At 37.4% G+C, this 21,175-nt stretch overlaps 15 protein-coding genes across 15 annotated transcripts; 7 read left to right on the forward strand and 8 right to left on the reverse strand.

Annotated features, from left to right (window-relative positions):
• Positions 1–162: 162 nt before the first annotated feature.
• RHIMIDRAFT_292703 (TPR-like protein) lies at positions 163–2,485 on the forward strand. The gene is made up of 7 exons (XM_023613919.1): positions 163–495; positions 544–662; positions 712–994; positions 1,055–1,164; positions 1,224–1,287; positions 1,338–1,631; positions 1,683–2,485. The coding sequence occupies exons 1-7, from the start codon at positions 315–317 to the stop codon at positions 2,360–2,362; spliced, it is 1,731 nt and encodes a 576-aa protein (XP_023465553.1). The 5' UTR covers positions 163–314; the 3' UTR covers positions 2,363–2,485.
• Positions 2,458–3,302, reverse strand: RHIMIDRAFT_292704 (60S ribosomal protein L18; the record flags this gene model as incomplete). Its single annotated transcript, XM_023613920.1, has 3 exons — positions 3,183–3,302; positions 2,978–3,064; positions 2,458–2,913 (listed from the first exon to the last, which is right to left on the reverse strand). Exons 1-3 carry the CDS (start codon positions 3,195–3,197, stop codon positions 2,458–2,460), a joined length of 558 nt encoding a protein of 185 aa, XP_023465554.1. The 5' UTR covers positions 3,198–3,302.
• Positions 3,303–3,507: 205 nt separating this feature from the next.
• On the forward strand, positions 3,508–4,605 carry RHIMIDRAFT_238503 (ubiquinone biosynthesis protein COQ9; the record flags this gene model as incomplete). The annotated part of the gene is made up of 7 exons (XM_023608975.1): positions 3,508–3,620; positions 3,693–3,932; positions 3,985–4,066; positions 4,119–4,223; positions 4,273–4,428; positions 4,480–4,533; positions 4,588–4,605. The coding sequence occupies 7 exons, from the start codon at positions 3,508–3,510 to the stop codon at positions 4,603–4,605; spliced, it is 768 nt and encodes a 255-aa protein (XP_023465555.1).
• RHIMIDRAFT_256445 (uncharacterized protein) lies at positions 4,431–5,621 on the reverse strand. The gene is made up of 2 exons (XM_023611229.1): positions 4,588–5,621; positions 4,431–4,533 (listed from the first exon to the last, which is right to left on the reverse strand). The coding sequence occupies exon 1, from the start codon at positions 5,538–5,540 to the stop codon at positions 4,695–4,697; it is 846 nt and encodes a 281-aa protein (XP_023465556.1). The 5' UTR covers positions 5,541–5,621; the 3' UTR covers positions 4,431–4,533; positions 4,588–4,694.
• A 129-nt stretch (positions 5,622–5,750) lies between these two features.
• Positions 5,751–7,201, reverse strand: RHIMIDRAFT_292706 (RNA-binding domain-containing protein; the record flags this gene model as incomplete). The annotated part of the gene is made up of 9 exons (XM_023613921.1): positions 5,751–5,836; positions 5,890–5,914; positions 5,977–6,102; positions 6,162–6,455; positions 6,501–6,623; positions 6,673–6,807; positions 6,871–7,003; positions 7,052–7,094; positions 7,144–7,201. 9 exons carry the CDS (start codon positions 7,199–7,201, stop codon positions 5,751–5,753), a joined length of 1,023 nt encoding a protein of 340 aa, XP_023465557.1.
• Positions 7,202–7,341: 140 nt separating this feature from the next.
• On the forward strand, positions 7,342–8,233 carry RHIMIDRAFT_238506 (uncharacterized protein; the record flags this gene model as incomplete). Its single annotated transcript, XM_023608976.1, has 2 exons — positions 7,342–7,411; positions 7,464–8,233. 2 exons carry the CDS (start codon positions 7,342–7,344, stop codon positions 8,231–8,233), a joined length of 840 nt encoding a protein of 279 aa, XP_023465558.1.
• On the reverse strand, positions 8,101–9,453 carry RHIMIDRAFT_19521 (uncharacterized protein). The gene is made up of 4 exons (XM_023606024.1): positions 9,382–9,453; positions 9,042–9,328; positions 8,437–8,978; positions 8,101–8,384 (listed from the first exon to the last, which is right to left on the reverse strand). Exons 1-4 carry the CDS (start codon positions 9,428–9,430, stop codon positions 8,225–8,227), a joined length of 1,038 nt encoding a protein of 345 aa, XP_023465559.1. The 5' UTR covers positions 9,431–9,453; the 3' UTR covers positions 8,101–8,224.
• A 159-nt stretch (positions 9,454–9,612) lies between these two features.
• Positions 9,613–10,315, reverse strand: RHIMIDRAFT_238508 (60S ribosomal protein L33-A-like protein; the record flags this gene model as incomplete). The annotated part of the gene is made up of 3 exons (XM_023608977.1): positions 9,613–9,636; positions 9,691–9,973; positions 10,305–10,315. 3 exons carry the CDS (start codon positions 10,313–10,315, stop codon positions 9,613–9,615), a joined length of 318 nt encoding a protein of 105 aa, XP_023465560.1.
• Positions 10,316–12,185: 1,870 nt separating this feature from the next.
• On the forward strand, positions 12,186–13,047 carry RHIMIDRAFT_256447 (uncharacterized protein). The gene has a single exon (XM_023611230.1). The coding sequence runs from the start codon at positions 12,453–12,455 to the stop codon at positions 12,636–12,638; it is 186 nt and encodes a 61-aa protein (XP_023465561.1). The 5' UTR covers positions 12,186–12,452; the 3' UTR covers positions 12,639–13,047.
• Positions 12,791–12,967, forward strand: RHIMIDRAFT_190910 (CCAAT-binding transcription factor, subunit B; the record flags this gene model as incomplete). The annotated part of the gene is made up of 1 exon (XM_023605940.1): positions 12,791–12,967. A coding segment is annotated over one exon (177 nt), but the record flags the coding sequence as incomplete, so codon positions are not given.
• Positions 13,048–14,249: 1,202 nt separating the features above from the next.
• Positions 14,250–15,014, forward strand: RHIMIDRAFT_238510 (uncharacterized protein; the record flags this gene model as incomplete). Its single annotated transcript, XM_023608978.1, has 3 exons — positions 14,250–14,428; positions 14,490–14,610; positions 14,661–15,014. 3 exons carry the CDS (start codon positions 14,250–14,252, stop codon positions 15,012–15,014), a joined length of 654 nt encoding a protein of 217 aa, XP_023465563.1.
• A 335-nt stretch (positions 15,015–15,349) lies between these two features.
• Positions 15,350–17,512, reverse strand: RHIMIDRAFT_238511 (uncharacterized protein; the record flags this gene model as incomplete). Its single annotated transcript, XM_023608979.1, has 9 exons — positions 15,350–15,443; positions 15,497–15,749; positions 15,810–16,099; positions 16,155–16,366; positions 16,423–16,704; positions 16,768–16,866; positions 16,919–17,002; positions 17,081–17,108; positions 17,160–17,512. The coding sequence occupies 9 exons, from the start codon at positions 17,510–17,512 to the stop codon at positions 15,350–15,352; spliced, it is 1,695 nt and encodes a 564-aa protein (XP_023465564.1).
• A 131-nt stretch (positions 17,513–17,643) lies between these two features.
• Positions 17,644–19,043, reverse strand: RHIMIDRAFT_203487 (cation efflux protein; the record flags this gene model as incomplete). The annotated part of the gene is made up of 4 exons (XM_023606688.1): positions 17,644–18,287; positions 18,352–18,614; positions 18,669–18,762; positions 18,821–19,043. The coding sequence occupies 4 exons, from the start codon at positions 19,041–19,043 to the stop codon at positions 17,644–17,646; spliced, it is 1,224 nt and encodes a 407-aa protein (XP_023465565.1).
• A 39-nt stretch (positions 19,044–19,082) lies between these two features.
• On the reverse strand, positions 19,083–20,316 carry RHIMIDRAFT_285234 (Metallo-dependent phosphatase; the record flags this gene model as incomplete). Its single annotated transcript, XM_023613254.1, has 7 exons — positions 19,083–19,103; positions 19,156–19,435; positions 19,485–19,566; positions 19,616–19,802; positions 19,851–19,975; positions 20,033–20,103; positions 20,156–20,316. The coding sequence occupies 7 exons, from the start codon at positions 20,314–20,316 to the stop codon at positions 19,083–19,085; spliced, it is 927 nt and encodes a 308-aa protein (XP_023465566.1).
• A 68-nt stretch (positions 20,317–20,384) lies between these two features.
• On the forward strand, positions 20,385–21,161 carry RHIMIDRAFT_238513 (uncharacterized protein; the record flags this gene model as incomplete). The annotated part of the gene is made up of 4 exons (XM_023608980.1): positions 20,385–20,570; positions 20,622–20,777; positions 20,830–21,063; positions 21,123–21,161. 4 exons carry the CDS (start codon positions 20,385–20,387, stop codon positions 21,159–21,161), a joined length of 615 nt encoding a protein of 204 aa, XP_023465567.1.
• Between the last annotated feature and the right edge of the window lie 14 nt (positions 21,162–21,175).

Raw genomic sequence — 21,175 nt, forward strand, 5'->3', positions numbered from 1 at the left:
ATGACATAAATGCTTTTATTAAAAAAAAGGAGGGGAAATGAGAAACACTGCACACTAAGGATTGAATTAATCCAAATTGTACGTGCAATATAAGACTATCTTTTACAAGACATACATATACATGTATAAGGCATGGCTTGGACACGCTGCATGAAAGAAAGTCATTCAGATCCAGTTCGCTCTCGCGAGTCGTCAGTTTACGTCACGTAAAGCGGCATTTTAAACCCATCTCTTTTAGTGAGTTGCCAAATAGAACCCTCCAAACAATTTTTTCTTTTTCTTTTACTTTGCATTTTTCACGACAGATAGAGACTATGGCAGCGCCAGCAAAGATAGAAGAAACAACATCCGACAAGATCAAAAAGTTTTTTGAAGACAAGGACTGGAAGTTTTATTGTGCTTTGGCTGCAGGTGTGACCCTTGCAGGGGCAAGTGCTTATTATATCACGAGTAGTAAGAAAGGATCTAAGAAGAAGCCCGCAGGAAATAGAGAGGGTAAGGAGAGCTGGTAAAGACAAAGCATAAGATCTAACCTTTTACAAGTCAAAAAACCTACAACAGAAGAAAAAGCCCCTGCTGCCCCTAGTCCTACAGCAGCAACAACCGAGACGTTGGATTATATGACGTTGTCAGATAATGAAATTACTGCATTGACCGAGGAGGTAACAAAAAATAACAAGGATTAACTTTTTTGTTGACACAACTTTACAGCAACGTAGTGAGGCAGCTCAACAACTCAAGACAAAGGGTAATGCCAAATTTAGCGAAAAGGCCTATGACAAGGCTGCCGAATTATACACTGTAGCACTTCGCTATAAATCAGATCCAATTTTCTATTCCAACCGTGCTGCCTGTTATGCCAATTTGGGTCAAAATGAACGTGTGATTCAAGATTGTAATGATGCATTAAAGTTGGACCCTGTTTATGTCAAGGCCTTGAACAGACGTGCTCATGCTTTTGAAAAATTGGATGATTTAGAAAATGCACTTTATGGTAAAGGATAAAATCATGTGGAAGATCAAAGAGGGGGACAAGGGACTGACTGTATGATAGATTTTACTTGTGTTTGTATTCTCGATGCATTCAAGAATGAAACAGCCAGTAAATCCATGGAACGCGTCTTGAAGCTTCTCTCAGAAAGAAAGGCAAAGGAAATCATGAAGGTAAAGCTTATTTTATTGTCTGTGTGTTTCTGATTTTCATTGTCATTAAACCATCTTAGACCAAGACACCTCGTTTGCCTTCATCTACTTTTGTTAGTGCCTACCTTGATTCATTCCGCCCTGGTAATAAAGACATATTTTGGTATAACGACAGAAATTAACTCTTTGTATAGTCGTGCAAGATTTATCAGGTGTTGCTGACGACGAATCCGGAGATGGCTATTACGTCAAAGCCTATCGTGCCATTGCCAACAAAGATTACACAGCCGCTTGTGAAGCTGTTGAGAAGGCTGTTGAATTGGGCTGCTCTCGTCAATACCAGGCTCATGCTTTAAATTTAATGGGTACATTTGCTTTCTTGAAGGGCAATACAGCATCAGCATTAGACTATTTCAATAAGGCTATTGAAGCTGATCCAAAGTTTGTTCAAAGCTATATTAAGCGATCCAGCATTTATATGGAACAAGGTAAGAGTGTACAAACATATATGTAATTGTTGCTTATATGTTCTTCTCTAGGCAATATCGAAAGCACCTATAAGCAGTTTGATGAAGCAATTGCTATTAACCCCAGTGACCCCGATATCTACTACCACCGTGGACAAGTCAACTACATCAGTGGACAATACGATGCTGCCGCTAAGGATTACAGTGAAAGCATAAAGCTCGATGACACCTTTGTCTATGCTCACATTCAACTGGGTGTTGTCCAATACAAGCTGGGTTCCATCTCTTCTTCGATGTCAACCTTCAATAACACCTTGAAGAAATTTGCCAATAGCACAGACGTACACAACTACTATGGTGAACTCTTGGTTGACCAACAAAAGTTCACAGAGGCCATTGACATGTTTACCAAGGCAATCACACTCGATCCCAAGAACCCATTGCCTTATATCAATAAGGCCATGCTGATGTACCAAATGATGGGTAACGTAGAAGAAGCAACTCAACTGTGTAAGACCGCATTGGAGATTGATCCAGCTTGCGATGCTGCTGTTGCATCACTTGCTCAAATCCTCCTGGAACAATCTAAGCCTGAAGAAGCACTCAAGTACTATGAAATGGCTATCGACTTAGCCAGAACCGAAGCTGAGCTTGAGCATGCCATTTCTTATGTAGAGGCTACCAAGACTCAAACTCGATTTGCAAAAGATTTCCCTGACGCCGCTGCTAAATTGAGAGCCTTAAGAGGCTAAAAATTTATAGTACATATGTTTAATAGAAAATAAAAAATGGGTCCCCATATAAAGTAAAAATGATCAATTTATTACTGATGAACGGTCTCAAACGCTTAGACCTTGAAACCACGAGAAGAACGCTTACCACGAGCACGTTCGAACTTGCGACCTTCAGAACGGACATAGGGCTTCTTGTTCTTGTGAGGACCGAAACCAAAGTGCTTGGCAGCTTCACGAGCGTTCTTAGCACCACGGATGAGGATAGTGTTGGCACCAGTAGGAGCACGGAGAGCCAATTGATCCAAGGTCAAACATTCACCACCAGCCTTCAAGATACGGGCCTTGACGGTCTTGGTGAAGTGAAGGGCAGCAACAGAGAGCTTGGGGACTTCAAGGAGACGGCTGTCATCAGTGACGGTACCGACAACGACGACGGTGTTGTTACCCTTGGCGCTGCGAACAACACGAGAAAGACTGACGGGAGGACGGTTGACACGAGACATAAAGAGACGCTTCAAGACGACCTTGTTGAATTTAGCATCAGTACGACGAGCAAGGAAACGGTAAAGCTAAAGAAAAAAAAAATCACAAAATGAGAATTGTGTCATTGTCGTATATGCTTTTTTGCTGTACCTTGACCAATAAAGCCAAGTAAACGTTGTCAGACTTGGGGGAAGTACGGTTGGAGTTCTTGACGTGGTGTTTCTTGAGATCGATACCCTACAGAGAAAAATGAATGTGTGAGCAATGAGATCATCATTAGCTTATCCCCCCCCCCCTCCTCATCATTGTGTTTTTTTTTGGTCTCTTTCTCTCTTTTGGCTGTTTCTGTCTAGACATCCCCCGTGTGCATCAATCAATCCTTTCATCTATCCATCCCTCTCTCTTTCTACAATAAAGTATCCTCCCTATTGCTGTATGTTGTAGATATTTACCATTTTTATAGCAAACCAAGGTCCTTAGGCTTGTGTCCAAGAAAAGAGGATCTTTAATATGTATATGAGTTGGTTCTCTTTACCATCGGATTCTCAATTACGCTATTTTTTGGGACTTATTCCACAGCGTCTTTTTCCGGTCCGGAATATGTCTGGTGTGTGCATAGAGCAGGGATCACTGAAAAGTGGTGCAACTTTTTTTTTTTTTTTTCTTTCTGTGAGAGAACCATGTCTTTGCTTCGACCACTTATTGGCCACCGTGTTGGCACACAGTTGATGAGATCAACCATAAGAGCACGCTCAGTTGCTACTACAGCAACGTCAGCGGGAGCATCTGAAATGTATATCTTATTTCTATAAAAAAAAAATAATAGTTCCTGTACCTTGATATATAAAAAACTTTATAAATATAGACCCAAGCAAGAGCAAGATCCTAGAGCTGAAATGTTGAAGGCAACATTGCCTTTTATTCCTGAGTTTGGCTGGTCTATGCAAAGCTTGCTTCACGGAGCTCGTGCTTTAGGATACCCTTCGGTTGTTCATGGCGTATTTCCTGGAGGAGAGGCAGGGCTTATTGATGCCTATCTCGAAGACGCTCAAAAGACTTATATTCAGATGGTTGAAGATAAGCTGAAGCGAGGAGAGCTGGAAGGGTATATAGATGAAATTTCCTACATAAATATGTCTAGACTCATTTTATTCTAGACTACGCATGAGTGAAAAGATCAAGCTGCTTACTTGGCTTCGATTAGAAATGAATAAACCATTTATCAAAAAGTGGCCAGAGGTATATACAGAAAGAAAGAGAGAGAGGTTTTTTTTTCTTATACATACGGTAGGCATTGGCTATCATGGCGCGTCCATCCAATGTAGGTATGTCACTGAGTCATTTGGGCCATATTGTAGATGATATCTGGTATTATGCAGGGGACAGGAGTCCTGACGTAAGTGACAGAAAATAGCAAAGTATGTACGCTAACAGATATGAAACAGATGAATTGGTACACGAAGCGTGCATCATTGGCCGCAGTTTACAGCTCTACGGAACTATACATGACACAGGACCTCTCTCCAGACTATGTTGAAACAGAAAAGTTTTTGGAAAGGAGATTGGATCAAGCTGCATGGCTCGGATCAACCAGTCGTCAGGTAATTTCGGTTGATTTTAAAACGAGAGAGTCGATTGATATTTCCTTATAGGTTGGTAATATGCTTTGTTTTGGAGCCAAGAGTATGATGAGCGTCCTTGCAAATGTAAGATATATAGAAAGACACTTTGACAATAGTTATTGATTTGAGTATATCTAGCGTGGAGGAAAATACTAAACATTTTATTTACATAAATCATACATCATATGTATTCGAGTACATATAGAGGGGAAAATTGTTGCATTAATAAGCTAAAAGAGATATCTTTATACAATAAAATCACTGTCGTGAACAAACCATTCAAATGTTTGATCTACAAATTGGTTCAGCCAGCCTTTGGTTGTCGATGGTGAGATTCCAATGTAACTAGCCACTGTACATAAAAATTCGACTTCATCTTTTTTATGACATCCCCGCATTATCTTGGCCAATAGTAATAAGCTTTGACTTAGATGATGTGCAACGGTAGTCATTCCATATTCAAACGTCTGCCAGAATTTTCTTTGCGTCTGTGTGACGATGTGTTGGATATAGGTAGAGGTAGGCTGTATGAAGCAGATGAGCTGTTGCTGATCGACGGAGAGAAAGGTGCATTCAAACGACGCCTGTTGTTCGGGAGATGGAAGAAAACGAAGGGTGAGTTGAACGAGGAAAGAAGGTGATCGGGTTGCCTGACTGGTAGCCATACAGAACTTCTCGACATCATCTGAATGAATATAGCGCATCATGGGCTGACCTATCCATGACGTACCATATTCTTCATTCGAAATGACAGCCTCGATTGTACCGTACATGGAAAGCCGAAAGATGGAACATGATACGTTTGTGTTGGTTTGATAGTTTTTTAGATCCGTGATATCTAAGCACACTAGAACTCTTCCTTCTTTTTGTGTATGTAAACAAATGCAGAGTGTACGTGAATTATAAATTGTGTTTACGATAAGATAAGCACCGTCGTTCTTTTCATATTTCCATAGACTATCTATTGTCTGATTAACGGGATTATATCCCAAGAGTTCTTTCATTTCCTTTGTTGCCTCGATCACTCGATTGTGATCATCTAATGTTATCCACGCCATTGATCTTAGTGGACAGTTTGCTGTTGTATGCATTGTTTAAAAATATAAAAAAAAAAAAAGAAAGAAGGCAAAAATAAGAAGATCAGGGACGTATATTTATGCAATGTAAGATATAATTTTTATATAGTAAAGAAAAAAAGATAGCAAATATAAATATAAATATATATAGAAGCATGTTCATTTATGCAACCCGTGACTTGAACATTTTTCATTTCCGCCAGCCATCGTCATGTGGTCGACATTTTAATATTGAGGCAAATAGACGTAATGAATAGGCGAATAGATATCAAGATAATATCCATGGGGTGAATAATAATAATCATAAGAAGCTAATATATTATGTCAATATTGACTATATAATAAATGATTAAGCTATACTTACTTGATGTATCAACTGGACTAGTAGGCTATATATATACATTTATATAAACATAAGCAAATAGTAAAATAATAAAAGGAATGTGATTACCAAATAGTAGTAAGGATTAACAAACATTGTATTCAGACGAGATTGTTGAGCTATGCTGATGGTTTGAGTAAAAGAATACTTGCGGTAACATACATAGAGTTGATTATGATTCCATACTCTTCCATTCTATGATATATTATCATTATTATTATTATTATTATGATTTTTTATATGGTTATTTTTACTTCATTTTGTATAGCATTTGCAGCTTCAGATTCATGTTGAAATTTTATAAAGGCAAATATATGCTTATCATTGCCACGACATTTCCTTACAATACGGGTATGAACAATAGTACCATATTGATTAAACAATTGAATAAGACTTTCTTCATTGACTGACTCATTTAAATTTCCCACATAAATACAATGCTTATCAATAAATCGCTGATCTGTCATCATATTTGATATATTATTCATGTCAACATTTGAACTCCAATGAACAAGCCAAGGGTGCTGATATTCTGTATTCTTCAAGGTCTATTACATGTTGGTAAAAACATATGCCTATATAGGATACTTTACCGAATAGGCATGAATAGCATCATCTCGATACTGAAACTGAATAAAGGCTGCATGAAAGTTAGGATGCTGTGTTACAATAACATCTTCAATGTCACCAAAGACACTTAGTTTTGATCGTAAGTACTAAATTATTAACGTTAGTTCAAGTTTGACTTAATAAGATAGGTCTTACATGCTCATCAAATTGTAAATGTAATGAGATCAAACAAAGGGTTCTATTAACTCGAGCTGGTTCACAGCGAATATGTCTTCCGTGTAATACAATGCCTTGACATTCCTTTAGTGCCTTCTTGGACTCTTGTACATTCTGTTTATTATATAAAGAGTTTTTTTTAGACTAATGTTTATTTTAATAATAATAGCAACTTGCTTCAAACTGTACAAAGGCATAAGGTCTGCCCATCCAATCTCTCAATGTTTTAACATTTAATAATCTTCCGTACTGTCTAAATAGATCAAATACAGATCTATTTAATTCATTATCTGGTATGTTCCTATTTAAGCTATCAATTCTTTATTAATAAAGTATATATGTCAATTAAACTATTTACCTTGCTACAAAGACACAAGCAGTTGGATCTGCCTTTTTTTTAACTATATAAAAACTATATAATCAAATAGAAGAGAAAGAAGACAGATTTACCTGTGCAGTTATTACTGCTAATATAAACTTGATTATTCCTCTTCATATCTCTCAACATCCTTTAAAACCAATTGAAAGAGAAAAAAAGGGAAAGCCTTGACTTTTTTACTCGTTTGAGTGATGTCTTTTTTTGATTATTCTTTTTATTATTACTTTGATTAATTAAAATTTCATTTTCCCTTTTTATCTTTGTTTGATATGGAAAAGAGAGCTTTACCGACAAGACACAATTTTTTAACTGAAGCAGTTCAGCAATTGCTAGAATCAAGTAAAAGAAAAAGCTCATGTATAAAAAGTTTTCAATAACACGTCTAAAATAGCATCCAGTTCAACTGAACCTACGATAGATTCAACTACACTCATCACAGTCACTTCAGATGAACAACCTGACTCATCCTTTAAAGATTATGGACCTAATAACAACAATAGCAATAGTCCTAAACCAATATCAGTTGAACATGTTGCTCGTGTAAAGATCATTACTCCTGTTAGAAAAAGACATGACAAGGAAAACTTGGATCTCATATCAGATGATTACTACATCAAACGACATCGTAAGCATGAATTAGATGAAAAGAAGCAAAAGAATCGAGAGAAAGAGAGACTAAGGCACGGTTACTATCAACAAAGCCAACTGGTGGAACGTATAAAAACGATGGATAAGGGCCTATTGAGATCCATCGTATCCTCCATTCGACACCGAGGTTCTGTGCTGATACCTGATATGACAGAGGAGGCGGAGGAAGAATACTTGAATAAGCTACACGAAAGACTCCTGAAGGACGCGACTGAGCTGCTAAGACGGTATGAAGCCTTGGGTCTGGCCAAGACATCTACTGCTCCTCCAGCTGAGACAGAAGAAACAGAGTCCTTGGTGAACCCAACCTTTCATGAAGCTGTACAGACAGAAGCGATGCGTCAGAGAGCAAGACAGCTGGCAACATTTGAAAAATATCCCTCACATAAATCAGGATCAAGTCGCTATTCGAAACGACACATTACTGCATTTGGTGAAAAATTACCACCGTTTGAATTTATGGATTTTGAATTACCAAAGGACATCTTTGGTCATTTAATGAATTCAAGATAATAAAGGTTGGTTTTCTCCTACGAGATTACTCTTCTTAAAGACACCATTAAATATAAATACACCTAATAAAAGGATAACAAAGCCTGTCAACTCGACCCAAGAGAACACGTCCCAACCATAGTGAATGGCAAGTATCCAAGTGATGATCGTCCTAATACATATTAATAAATACGCCTCTTTTTCTTTTTCTGTGTTTTTCTTACCTTAAAGAGTCAATCATACTACGTCCGGGAATGCCGACGGTCGTACTAACCGCGAGTCCGAAAAAGTTAAATATGGCAACCATAAAGGATAATAAGAGAGCACTTTGCCACAAGACATTGATTCCGAACAACTGTTGGAATCCCTGACGAACATCAAGTATGTCTCTACCAAAGAATGCACTGATGGTAAGTGCAGTACTAAGCAAGATGGTGCCAAAGACACCTTCGATGCCCATGGCCTTGACCGGGTCAAGGTGGTATCTGTCCATCAAGTATTCTTCTAAAATAAACTGTCCGGCCACAAAGAGCTGAGCAACAATCAAGAAGACAGGACCCCAAACGTTCTCTGTGAGGCTTTCTTTATATGCGGACCAAATAATAGCACCTGTTCCGACAAGGATGCACAAGATGGCGGCCCACTCCTTGCGTAAGAATTTACGCGACAGGAAGAGACAACTAAAGATGGCCGAAAAACCAACGATACTGCTCTTGACCATTTGGTAAATCGAAGGCGTAGTATAGATTAAACCCAAGTTGAGAAGCTATTTAAATAAGTTGACACGGTCCTTTCTATAGAAAAAGGGAAAAAAAAAAAATTGACTTACTGTTGTTGCAATAAGGTCACATGCACTGGGTAAAATAAACCATGCAGCAGACCAAACAGAAGTATGAGGAACGACCCAATCGTTTCCATAGCTATGATGTGGCTGAACAGCCTCAAGCATAGATCGATCCAATAAGGAAGGTGTCTTGGTAACCAAATGAATAATCAAGATACAAATCATTTCACCAAGGAAGATCATAGTGGCTTGAAGCAATGGCTGATGAAAGTACTCAACGTCATTTACTTTTTGATAATCTTGAAATGACAAGATTAAGGGTATACAGACGCCTTTTTTTTGGTGTTATTGACCACACACTTTCTCTCTTTGTATAATAATTTACCTGATACTAATAATCCTATAGTCAAGAATACTGTGTATGCAGTAGACATTTCTTCTTTAACGTATAGAAGAGAGAAAAGAGAAAAAAGAAAAAGAAAGAAAAAAAAGTATTGTCGTTATTTATATCAAAGACAGTGACACAATACATGCAGCTCAACCTTAAACAAAATGGAAATCATGCTTTTCTTTTTTCCTTTTTTTATTTTCATGCCTTTTGGTATTCCTTTAGTCTTTAGATGTTGGAAGGATAAAGCATCTAAAAAAAGAGAGTTAGCGTCATTATACACGCAGATGAAATGTTTAAACTTACAACACGGACGGAAGCACCAAAGACCTTGGGAGGCAAGTTCTTACGGAAACGAGCCTTGACAACACCGTTGGTACCGTGAGTACGAGCGATACGACCCCAGATGACACGGATCTTGGAACCATTGACTTCACGTTGAGCACGGTAGACATAGGCAATACGCTTACCAAGGTAGAATTGAGCATCCTTGGTTGTTTGAACACCTTCAACTTGAATCAAAGAAACGTTGGGGTTTTGGTTGCGCTTGGCACGTTCGTAACCCAAAACACGGCCCTTACAGTAAAGACTACAGAATAATAAATAATGTTAGTACCTAAGTTTATATTTGTTTGTATCCAAGTGACGAAAAAAAGAAGAAAAGAGCCATTGCTGTTACTATATACAACACGAGTGAGGGGGTGTTGGTTACTAGTCTAAACTTTCCCTTTCTCTTTTTTTTGTGTCTGTACATGTGTGTGTGTGTATTTTGTTTATGAAAAAAAAAAGCTCATCTCGGCAATGTCGACAAATATGTATATAAACAGGACATCGATACTTTAATATTATCTCCAAGTCCATCCATCCATTTGTCTCTTTTCTATTTTTCTTTTCACTTGGATACTTTATGCATCTCCTACCGATCGACCATTTTGATATATAAATCAAGAGAGAGAGAGGGAGGATTCTTGATGGGAACTGTTTTGGAGTGTATATTGCCCCTCCCTTTCTCTCTCTCTGGCTTTTTCTTTAGGTGGGAAGGAGTTGAGGGTGTGTACTGATTGACGGCCCGGAACGGAATGCCGGACAAGATATTTTTTCCACTCAGTATTCCCAAAAACGTTTCTATCGCCGTTTTCTTTTTGTACACTGGCTCATATCTCACTTGTGGCTTGAAAATAAAGGTGATCTCTCTCACTTTTATGATTGTTGTCCTTTTTATACAAGGCAAGAGGATAATGACATAGAGATACGAAAGAGCCAAAATTTATAATACTCACGAAAAAAAAAAGACAAAATAAAAGAAGGATGGTAGCACCTTGCCTTACAATACACAAAATATTGAGCAACAAACCTCCTGATAGAAATATGCCAATGATTAAAAGTTTGTAGCTCCATGCATACAAGAAGACATTGCTTACAATAGTTGTTCTCTTTTTTTCAACTTTGACCTTGATGAGTTCATGTTGAGATTTACCGATCCTTATCTTATTCTGATGGAGTGCCTTTATGCTTTCTTCTTTATGATTTGGACCGGGAAGGGCACAAAATGCCGTTCAAGCGGCAAAATCAGAAGCGTATATTTCTCATTTATTCCGAAATCGCTGCAGCAACCTTTTCCTTGTTCTACTTTGGAGGAATTCCAAAGATGATAAAAGCTAATATTTGATCGACGCCATTGAGTTTAACTCTAAATGACTTGCATAAGTCTCGTCAGCCAAATGATTTTGTAGCCTTTTTGTAGGACAGGTCTACAATGAATTCAAGCTCTTCTTGTATGAACTTAGCAAGTGAAATATATGCCTTCACACATGTAATTCTTTGGATAGTGACAATATATCAAGTGGCATGATGTGTCCGTGGTCATCTGTTTAATTTGTAGTTGATTATTACTTTGTAATGAGGTGCTTACTATAAAGTAAACGATACCTACGCAAGGCAGCAATTTAATAAAAAGATAAATAAGGATCAAGTTCTTTATTATCTAATATGCTACTAAAACTTATTATCTCTATTTAGTGTTGATTAAAAAGAAATCTTATAATCTCGGTAGAATACCCAATTTAGGCTACACTGTCTTTGATAGCCCTTTTGTAGGATAATACTCAATGCTTACTCGTTCTTTTTCCTGACGGTTTAATGATAGTGATCTTTACTGCCTACAGGTGGGCTTTACCTTTTTAGCAAAAACTAAACAGACATCCAATGTGCACTTTTTATCATGGATCAAATTCCTCACCAAAGAGTGTTCCTCTTTCCTCTTCTTTATACAATAATAAAGAATTGAACTGAGTGAACATACTCTATAAGCCTTCTTTAGTATGGCTATCCACATTCTATATTATAAAAGAAACAACTGCACATCCATTCATATAGTTTTTTTGTTTATCGACACGAAAGCCTCAAACACAAACAAATAAGCCGTTGTACTAATATTTATCAAGGTTGATGATGCGACTTTCTCTCTGTAGTTTCATAAAATTTCGAATTTGATTGTTCAATTTATGCGTTCATGCAGTGTTTATATTTGTGCGCGTATGTGTGCACATGTATGTATGCTGCCGTAGCATCACTTTAACATATTCACATGATGACTATGTCCAACATTTCTCTCTCTCTCTCTGTGCGCAAAGACTTCTCCCTCCCTTTCACACAGCCCAATTCCCTTTTTTATCCTTATGCTAGTCGGGGAAGGAGAGGGTGCGGACTGATGATCATTTTACACCGCACTAATGGTTTATCACTATTTTACTATCATCACTTTGGTGTTAAACAATTTTTAAAAAAAAAAAAAAAGAGATTCACCAAGAAAGAAAAGAGCAAACCAAAAAAAAAGGTTGAGATGAGAAAGTAGGTCTCTCTCTTTTAGTCATGCGTACGTCATTTTGGAACCCTGGCATAACAGCAGAAAATTTTTTTTGAATACAAAATTGAGTAGTGATAAGCCAATCTTTTTCCTCTTTTTCTTGTGATTCTTCATTTAATAGAGCAGCCAATACACGTCTTTGATTCGTGTCTTCTTTATTTATTCAGTTGCGCGTGCGGCACATATTTAATTGGTTCAAAATATGACAGATTCATCATCACAGCCACATCCTATGCTTCATCATGAAGTCTATGCTACACCTTATCAACCATCCGCTATCGACATACAACAACCACAATCACAACAGCAGCAACAGCAACCAACAATGGATACAAGGCATCAGGCATTATATCAACAACCAGCTTACTCGATGGTAAAAAATAAATAAATTATAATATGCATTGATCTATGTATGCATATGCTAACGTCCTTCTTAATTAGTCGGCTGCAGTTCATTCTCCTCCAATCACCTATAGCCGATCTATCGATCAGCCCTCACATTCTCCTCCTCCTCCTTCTCAGCAACAAGAGCAGCCGATGGAAGAACCTTTGTATGTCAATGCAAAACAATATCATCGGATTTTAAAACGAAGAGCAGCTCGTGCTAAGCTGGAAGAACAAAACAGGCTGACACGAGCAAGGAAGCCCTATCTTCATGAAAGTCGTCATAAACATGCCATGCGCAGACCCAGGGGTCCTGGGGGACGATTCCTAAGTAAGTTGTTTAAGGGAGCAAACACACAAAAAGGGCCTTCATTTAATATTTTATTTTATTCTTTTTATAGCCGCAAAAGAAGTGGAAGAATTAGAACGAACCGGTAAATTACCCGGTCAAACGGAAAAATCATCATCACCTACAGAACAACACCAAGAGTCATCAGAGCAATGGCCACCGAGTACAACAACAACAAGTGGATTTAGTACGTTTCCTAATCTTCAGCCTCAACATTAATCTGTGTATAGTTTTTTCTTTTTTCTTTCCCCCTTTTTGTCTATTTCAATTTTATAGCTTAATACATTATACAAATAAATAATCTTGTGAAATCAATATCGATCATTGAACCTTCTGACGTTAGACAAATGTCATGTTGGTCAGGTAACGTTACAAGTCTACGGCATCCTGATGATTGTTATCAAAGTGCTACTTTTAGCCCATCCATTCCATCTTATTATAGTTCATAGGGAGTCTGACATAGTCTATGTCCTCAAAAGAGGGAAATAGACTTCATTTTATGGAACGCGGTTGATCCCATCAAGGGGTAGGAGTTTCAAGATGAAGGAGAGAGGGGGCGAAATGTAAAGGGAGAAGAAATAAGAAGTATAAAGAAATGTTATGCCACTATGGGCTCCTCTTCCAAAACATGTTGTACTCATCTTTCTTGAAAATCCCCCCTCTTCCATACTCTCGCATTCTGCCTTCTTCCGTCTTTATCCCCTTTTGTTCATCAATAACAAGTTAAAACAGGAGCTGCTATTGTTGTACAGGCGGACTAGTTGGTTTCTTTTATATATTTAGTCTTGAACGTGCACACACGCGCGAGCGCGCGCGCGTTCCACTCGAGAGTCATTGACGGTAGGACAAGGAAGGTCAGTTTGTAACTATTTCTAAAAAGACAGTAATGCAATCTTTTTCTAAATATTTGGGTCGCGTGCTAAGTAGCACGGTTATTAAATCATCATGCCATCGAGGTTCTTGTTGAAAAAGGAGAAGGTAGGGGGGACTATAGAGTAGGAGCAGCAAGATATTAATATAAATAGCTCTGAAGACAGACAGGTAAGATAGAGATATATAGAAAGAGAGCGAGAGAGAGAGAGAGCGCAAATCTATTAAGCCTGTATTTAATAACTCCTCTCTTTGTTCTTTATGATTTTCGTTCATTTGATTCCCCTCCCTTAGGGTCATACAACATTAAGCTGTGCATTTATTTTAATGTCACCATTTACATCTCGTATTGTCTTCTTTTTCTTCTCTTTCTTCTTCATTCTTTTTATTCTCTTTATGATCTTGAGTCAACCTATTTCATTTAAAACAAATATTGAAGAATTATCAGAACTATGCTCGATTGTTACATGCTCGCTCTGTAGATACTTGGATATAGACCGACAAAAGAACCTAACTGTGTTTTGTTACAAATTGCTATCATGTATCGATATATCTCCGTCAGTGATATACACAGGGTAATCTTTTTCTTATAAAGGATTATTGTTGTCGAGAATATATCGTATTGACTTTTACTAGTCTAAAATACATCCAATCGATCCTGGCAAACAACTATCAATGTGTAGATGAATATTCTTTATTTACTGTTACATTACTACTGGCGTACAAGTACACAGAGGATTACTCACCACCCAATATGGTAAATACCCTAAAATAAAAAAAAATTAGCCCTAACCGTATCCCTCATAGTTACAGTGGTCATTTGTATCCATGATACCCGTAAAAACCTTAATTTCATTAGAAACAAAACTACTACAACACTTAGACTATTCACTTCACATTTCTGCAGAAACATTCATGCTTTGGACTGAAGAATGCAACGTATTATGTAATTTACAACAACAATCTCTAATAGACATCTATCATAACTATTACTATGACTACAGCTATTACTACTACTATTATCACCATTACACCCTTAACACTTATCCTACTTTATCATCTCATCTCATGTATGATGAGGCATATCAAGATGATGTCTGTTCACAAACACAAATACCCGTCATCAGCTCAAATGACATGTGGTATCCATTCTTTTTATAAGCATTTGTATCATTCCTGTACATCATTTCATATTCCCTGCATGTAACACAAAATCAAACAATAAAACAAAATAAGCCATGTTTCGGAAGTGGCCTCCTCTCTCTTCTTTTTCTCTCTGTCATACACCACATGAACTCCCTCTTTCTATTTATTCTTTGCCTTATGTAAGAATATAGTTAAGGTAGGGGTGAAAGGGGCGGTGAGCAGAAGGGCAAGAATAAAGAAAAGATAAATACTATCCTCATGAAATCATGACAATAAAACCATTGCATATAGAGAAGACAAACATTTCTTTTATTCTTAAATGTTATTTCTTTATCTTTTATACATTCTCCTTAAGCTGTGATTAAGGACGCAGGTTTACATGAAAATTTACGTACAATAAGAGAATCCGACAGAATAACATAATTCCAGCCAGCTACTTGCGCTCTATATATTATATAATTAAAATCACTCTGTTTGTGTATGCGTAACTAACTCACCTCGAACCTGGAGCAGACGGCGCTACTAAGAAGGTGCGATCAAAAGATAACGGTGTTCCTAAAGGTGACTCTGCAAATTCACCATGCACGGTCAAAAAGAGGATAACAGGATGACCAGGTTGTGTGCTGTGCGTTTGCCATGCATCCGTCACAAAGTTATCTGGTCTAGACAGGTCATGGACTGTCGCTGGTAATGAGCAAAGTCGCTTTATGATATTTTCACTTCCAATTACAATACGTTGGCTTGGTTTAACTATACATGTATATGTTGGTCATTTATGTATTTTTTTTCTTTCTTTTTTTCCAAGTTTACCTTGACTACTTCCCCATACACTTTCTTGATTAAAGTTACCGTTACTAAAGATAACTGAGAATGTAGATTGTGCATCATACAAGTCTGCTAATGCTTCACGGTTTGTGTCAAATAACGGGAAGTACTTGGATAATAAATCTTGTGCTGCAATACGAGAGTCATCTTGTCCAAAAAAGTTTGATCGAACAGGTACCGGTATATCCGAAGGTGTGTAAAATGCTTGAGCAGTGACAGTCGTAGTAGGTTGGAAATCTAATCGTTGAACCGAAGGAAATCGTTTCAAGACCTCACTACAGCATAAAACATGTCAATACTAATCTTCATTTTTCTTTTAAAAAAAATTACTTTCTATAGTCATTCTTTGTTTGAATAGGATTTCCAACTAATACCAGTTCTTGAAGCTGGTTTAACTTATTTGACAGTCTATCCAAACTGCGGAACTCGGCTATTTCATTATCTTGGAGAGAAAGGTTTTTCAAATTTGGAAACAATTCTGTTATTTTGAGTAGTGGTGCCACAGACCAGAGTTTGTTTCTAGCAAAGGAGAGCGTAACAACCTGCATATCAAGAACATGTTAATGCATATCCTTTCATTTTTATAGACAAAGCTTACTGCGTCTCCAAATAAAAATTTTGCTTCTGTTAGTAATTTAGCCAAGACGACAGCTATGCTGTGTGAAGTAGGCGGTAAATCATCTAAATCGAGATGGCCTGCCTGTGGATTCCATCTTTCTCGTAAAAATTCTGCTAAATAGGCTGATCTGCCACCACCACCACCACCACCACCACCACCAGTACTACTACTGTTGTCGCTAGTATTATTTGGGCCACTTCTGGGACGTGCGTTTGGTCTGCTGCCACCGTCTCCTCCTCCTCCTCCTCGGGTGATTGTCAACTACACACACAAAAGCTTCATCAACAAACGTGTTTAAAGGACATTCTTTTCATATCAGCTTACGTTCTGGTTCATAAATGCAAAATTATTCATTCTACACAAACCACCAGCTACTGTATCATCTATGACTGTAATGTGCATCTGATTGGGTCCATAATCGATCTACAAACAAGGGAAGGTAAGTAAGGATAACAACAAATAAATTGTTGCTTACATGAATAGGTGCCCATGGGACTTTTGATTTTCTTGATAAGAAGGAAAGTAATTTTTCTTCAGTACCAGGAGGATAACCTTTCACCTATTATAGATATATCCATAGTACGCGTATTGATTTACTATATATTGTGTGTGCGGTTGCTTCATGTAAAAAACTTACAGTGACAATATTTCCAGTTGAAGTATCACTACATTAAAGAGTTAGAAAGATGAAAATGTGTGTAATTCTTAATCTTTACGGTCTCATTTCAGTGTCTTCATCCATAAATTCATTATTGAATCGTGCATTGTTACCACTTTGATTTCTGCTGCGTCGAGGATTCTTTGAAAACACTCTTCCATTATCCCTGTCATAATTGTTGTTCCTATCGTAGTTATTGTTCCTATCATAGTTATTGTTTCTATCATAGTTGCTGCTTCTGTTATCGTTGATGGGCGCATTCGTAGGTCCTAGTCGTGACAGAATGGAAGGTGCATCACTCGAATTGTTGGTATTGAAGAAATCCTGGTCACGACCACGGTTCGATCCACCTCCACGTCCTCGATTACCACCTCGACCTCTTCCACCTCTCCAAGGGGTATTGTTGTCCATGTTTATATTAAATCAAGGGGGAAAAAAAAAGAGAAAAAGAGAGAGAGAGAAGAGAAGAGAAAAGGGAGGCTACCAAAATAGTTCTTTTGGAATTAGTGGGTAGATAGGCCACAGTCACGCTCAAATACTTTTTATTCTTTCTTTGTTTGCTTTTGAAGAACAGAGATGATTGGATTAAGATTAGGGCTATTGCTACTATTGATATCTGCTGGACTATTGATCATAGGTGTAGGTGTAGATGTGTTTGATCTATAATTAATATGGGCATTGGAAGAAAGACTACTACTGCTATATACAAGAGGAGAATGAAAGAATCCTTTTTCAGGTACCGTGCGATTCTTCTTTTTAGCACTCTGAAGTTCAATCTGCACACAGACTTCTCTAAGACCGTGAATATGACTATGTAATAATGCAGTGATGGTGTTTCTTAGCGTTTGGGTATCCACATTATCCTTAACCTGCACGTGAAGTGATCCAACTACACTTTCAGCTTCATATGGCCAAAAGCGACTATGGCTGATGCTGTAGACACCCTCCATTGCCTTGACTTCTTCTAAAGTACCTTCGATCGTTGCTATTGTCCCATCATCTAATTGAAGCATCAATACGGCTGCTGACTGTCGAATCAATGGTATAACGGAGGCAATAATCAAGACTGCGATAAATAAGGAGGCAATAGGATCGAATCCGGTCCAGCCAAACCATTTGATCAGGATGGTAGAAGCGATGACACCCACGGAACCCAATGTGTCTGCCATGATGTGTAAAAAGACACCTAAAAACACGTCCCAGATATAGACAATGTTAGCTTGCAAAGAGTATTTCAGTATCAAAGATACCTTGCATATTAGCACTATGTCCGTGATCATGGTGATGATGACCGTGATCATGATGGTGATGGCCGTGATGGTGACCATGATTAAAAGCAAAAATACCTACAAGATTGACTACTAATCCTACAAAGCTGATAAACAATAAACGATGGGTATTCATTTCTGGCGGGGTAATCAGTCGTTGAATGGCTTCAACAATGATGGAAGTTGAAATCATAATCAAAAAGACACCATTAAAATAAGCTGCTACTGTCTCAATTCTACTGTATCTATAGTAATGATGTTGGATATCTTTTCTTCTCCCTCTATCTTTTTTTTGTTACCCATAGGAGTACTCAGCATTCGAGGGCCATTTACTCATCACAGAGGCAAATAGACCAATACCCAACGCTAAGCAGTCAAAGAACATGTGTATAGCTAGACATATATATTAGATAAACAAGGTTCTTTACAATATTTGCATGTATCAATGTACCATCTGAAATTAAGCCCAATGAGTTTGTCCAGACACCATAAGCCAACTGAACAAACATGTAGGATAGATTGAGCAGTAAAAAGTAAAATATTTGCTTTGAGTCTTGGTTACTTAAGATGATATCTAGTGATTGCTTTGCTGTTGCCAATGGATTTGACTTGCTATAGGCATACTGTGGAGATATGTCATGCGTTGGTAAATCCAAAGGGGAAGTATGAAACATTGAGTTAAAAAGACAAGTTTATTTATTTAAAATGCCGAACTATAAGAAATATTCCATTTCCTGTTATCTTTATTAGTAGCCATGACAACATCAAAGTTTATATAAAATTTACCTTTCCGTAGGTATCATTTCCATCCAGAATACGTTCATTTTCTGGTGCAGCATCAAATACATTAAAATATCTCTCACCATACACACCCACTTCGAGTATGGATGCTAAATTACCACAGCGATAGCAGTAATTAGGTGCTGACCATACAGTAGATAATTTGTCATTAAATAATACTTGATAACCTGCATTACACAGTTGATGTGCTCTCAGGATATGGCTCATGTTGTTCATATGTAAGAATCTTTCAACAACTAGACTACCAAACATATATCCAGCTCCCCTATGTTTTATAAATGTATAAATTGATATATTTACATGTATGAAATTACCTTGCAGATATTGCAAATTCTTCTTTATCAGGATCAGGATCAGACCAAACAAGATCGGCCATAGCTCCTTCATGTGGTATTTCTATGGCATATATTGATATCTATTTCTTTCTTTCATTAAAAACATGTACCTTTGAATCGATCAATGATTCTTATTTGATCCAAGACATGGATAGTTGGTGATAGTCCTCCATGCACACAAAATATGCTATTATCAATGACTACAGATAACGTCAAATAATCAAACATATCTGTAAAATGCTTCCACACTTGTGTTGATCCATACTTTCGCATACATTCTGTATAGAACCCATAGGTCTATCTTGTGTTATTTTTTGCTTATGTGTTATAAATAAATATATCTACCTGAGTTACTGCTCTTGATTCATGGTTTCCTCTTATGAGCTGTACTCGATCAGGATATCTCAATTTCAAGCAAACAAGTAAGGATATCGTCTCTATGCTGTATAATCCACGATCGACATAGTCACCTAGTATGAAATCATGTCAATCATAACACAAGCCTTTATCTCTTTATATATATATACCAAGGAATAGATAATTGGTATCAGGACAATAGCCTCCTATCCGAAATATTTCTATTAAATCATAGTATTGACTATATGCAAAAGATGGTCAGAGCGCTTTTTAATAGTTACACATTTATTTACCCATGAATATCACCAACGACAGTTACTGGTGCACTAATGTGAACAACATTGCTTTCCTTCATCAATAGTTCTTTTGCTCTTTCGCATATTTCTTTAATCACACATTCAGCTAATAGCTGTTTATTGTATAGTTTTTCTAAGCAGGCGTCTAGATCTAACATTTTGAACTGCTGCTATTTATAAAAAAGAAAAAACAATCTTTTTCCTCTTTATTTTTATAATTAAAAAGATGAGAAACGACTTGATTGAGTCAGCGGTATCCTTTTTATCCTCTCCTAACGTTCAAAATGCAGAAAAGGAAAAGAAAATACAGTTTTTAAAAAACAAGGGATTAACAGATGAAGAGATTGAAGAAGCATTTAAAAGGACAACAACAACTACTACTACCACTCCTACTTCTACAGCAACAACAGTGGTAAGTTCCTTATTTGATTGATAAACATCAACTCACATTTATGCAACAAAGAAACCAAAAGTACCTTCAAGATTACCGTATCAGATTGTATACTATTCAACCGAGCCAACCATCACCAGGATGAGCACACAGCAGCTATTAAGATATGCCATCCTATTGGGCATGGGAACCTTGAGTGTCACTGTTGTATTGCTGACTGTAGTGAAGGTATTTCTGATATATCAACAGGCTATGGAAAACTAAAGCTCTTTTCATATAGAAATTCATGTCTAAAATATTTAATTCAATCGCCAAGTATCAGCGCAACCGATATAAAGACCATACAGACGTACTCAAGGGGATTGAAGCTAAATTGAGAGAACACACGAGTTCGACACACGAATCGTTGATCAAAGAGCAGAGTCATCTCAATAGCGGCTTACATCGCTTATTGTCTTTATCAAATGTAGAAAGAATCAAGAATAGGTCTGAATATAAGATGCTCAGAGCGATTGTAGACGATTTTCAAATGACAATCACAAAGACAACGTATACCAACAACTTCTCCTACAGTGGGTTTACGCCTTCTTATTCCAGCAGACTTCCATATGACGATCAAGATACAG

Source organism: Rhizopus microsporus (genome assembly GCF_002708625.1).
Source record: "Rhizopus microsporus ATCC 52813 unplaced genomic scaffold scaffold_10, whole genome shotgun sequence".
Lineage (NCBI taxonomy): Eukaryota > Fungi > Mucoromycota > Mucoromycetes > Mucorales > Rhizopodaceae > Rhizopus > Rhizopus microsporus.

What these genes read in the sequence shown, in the direction of transcription:
- RHIMIDRAFT_292703 (XM_023613919.1), top strand. Translation starts at nt 315, where the DNA reads ATGGCAGCGCCAGCAAAGATAGAAGAAACAACATCCGACAAGATCAAA. An exon ending in GCCCGCAGGAAATAGAGAGG is followed by an intron (nt 496 to 543) that starts GTAAGGAGAGCT and finishes ACCTTTTACAAG; the next exon opens with TCAAAAAACCTACAACAGAA. An exon ending in CCTTGATTCATTCCGCCCTG is followed by an intron (nt 1,288 to 1,337) that starts GTAATAAAGACA and finishes CTCTTTGTATAG; the next exon opens with TCGTGCAAGATTTATCAGGT.
- RHIMIDRAFT_256445 (XM_023611229.1), bottom strand. Translation starts at nt 5,540, where the DNA reads ATGCATACAACAGCAAACTGTCCACTAAGATCAATGGCGTGGATAACA.
- RHIMIDRAFT_19521 (XM_023606024.1), bottom strand. Translation starts at nt 9,430, where the DNA reads ATGTCTACTGCATACACAGTATTCTTGACTATAGGATTATTAGTATCA. An exon ending in TATAGGATTATTAGTATCAG is followed by an intron (nt 9,329 to 9,381) that starts GTAAATTATTAT and finishes ACCAAAAAAAAG; the next exon opens with GCGTCTGTATACCCTTAATC. An exon ending in AGTATGATTGACTCTTTAAG is followed by an intron (nt 8,385 to 8,436) that starts GTAAGAAAAACA and finishes AATATGTATTAG; the next exon opens with GACGATCATCACTTGGATAC.
- RHIMIDRAFT_256447 (XM_023611230.1), top strand. Translation starts at nt 12,453, where the DNA reads ATGACAGATTCATCATCACAGCCACATCCTATGCTTCATCATGAAGTC.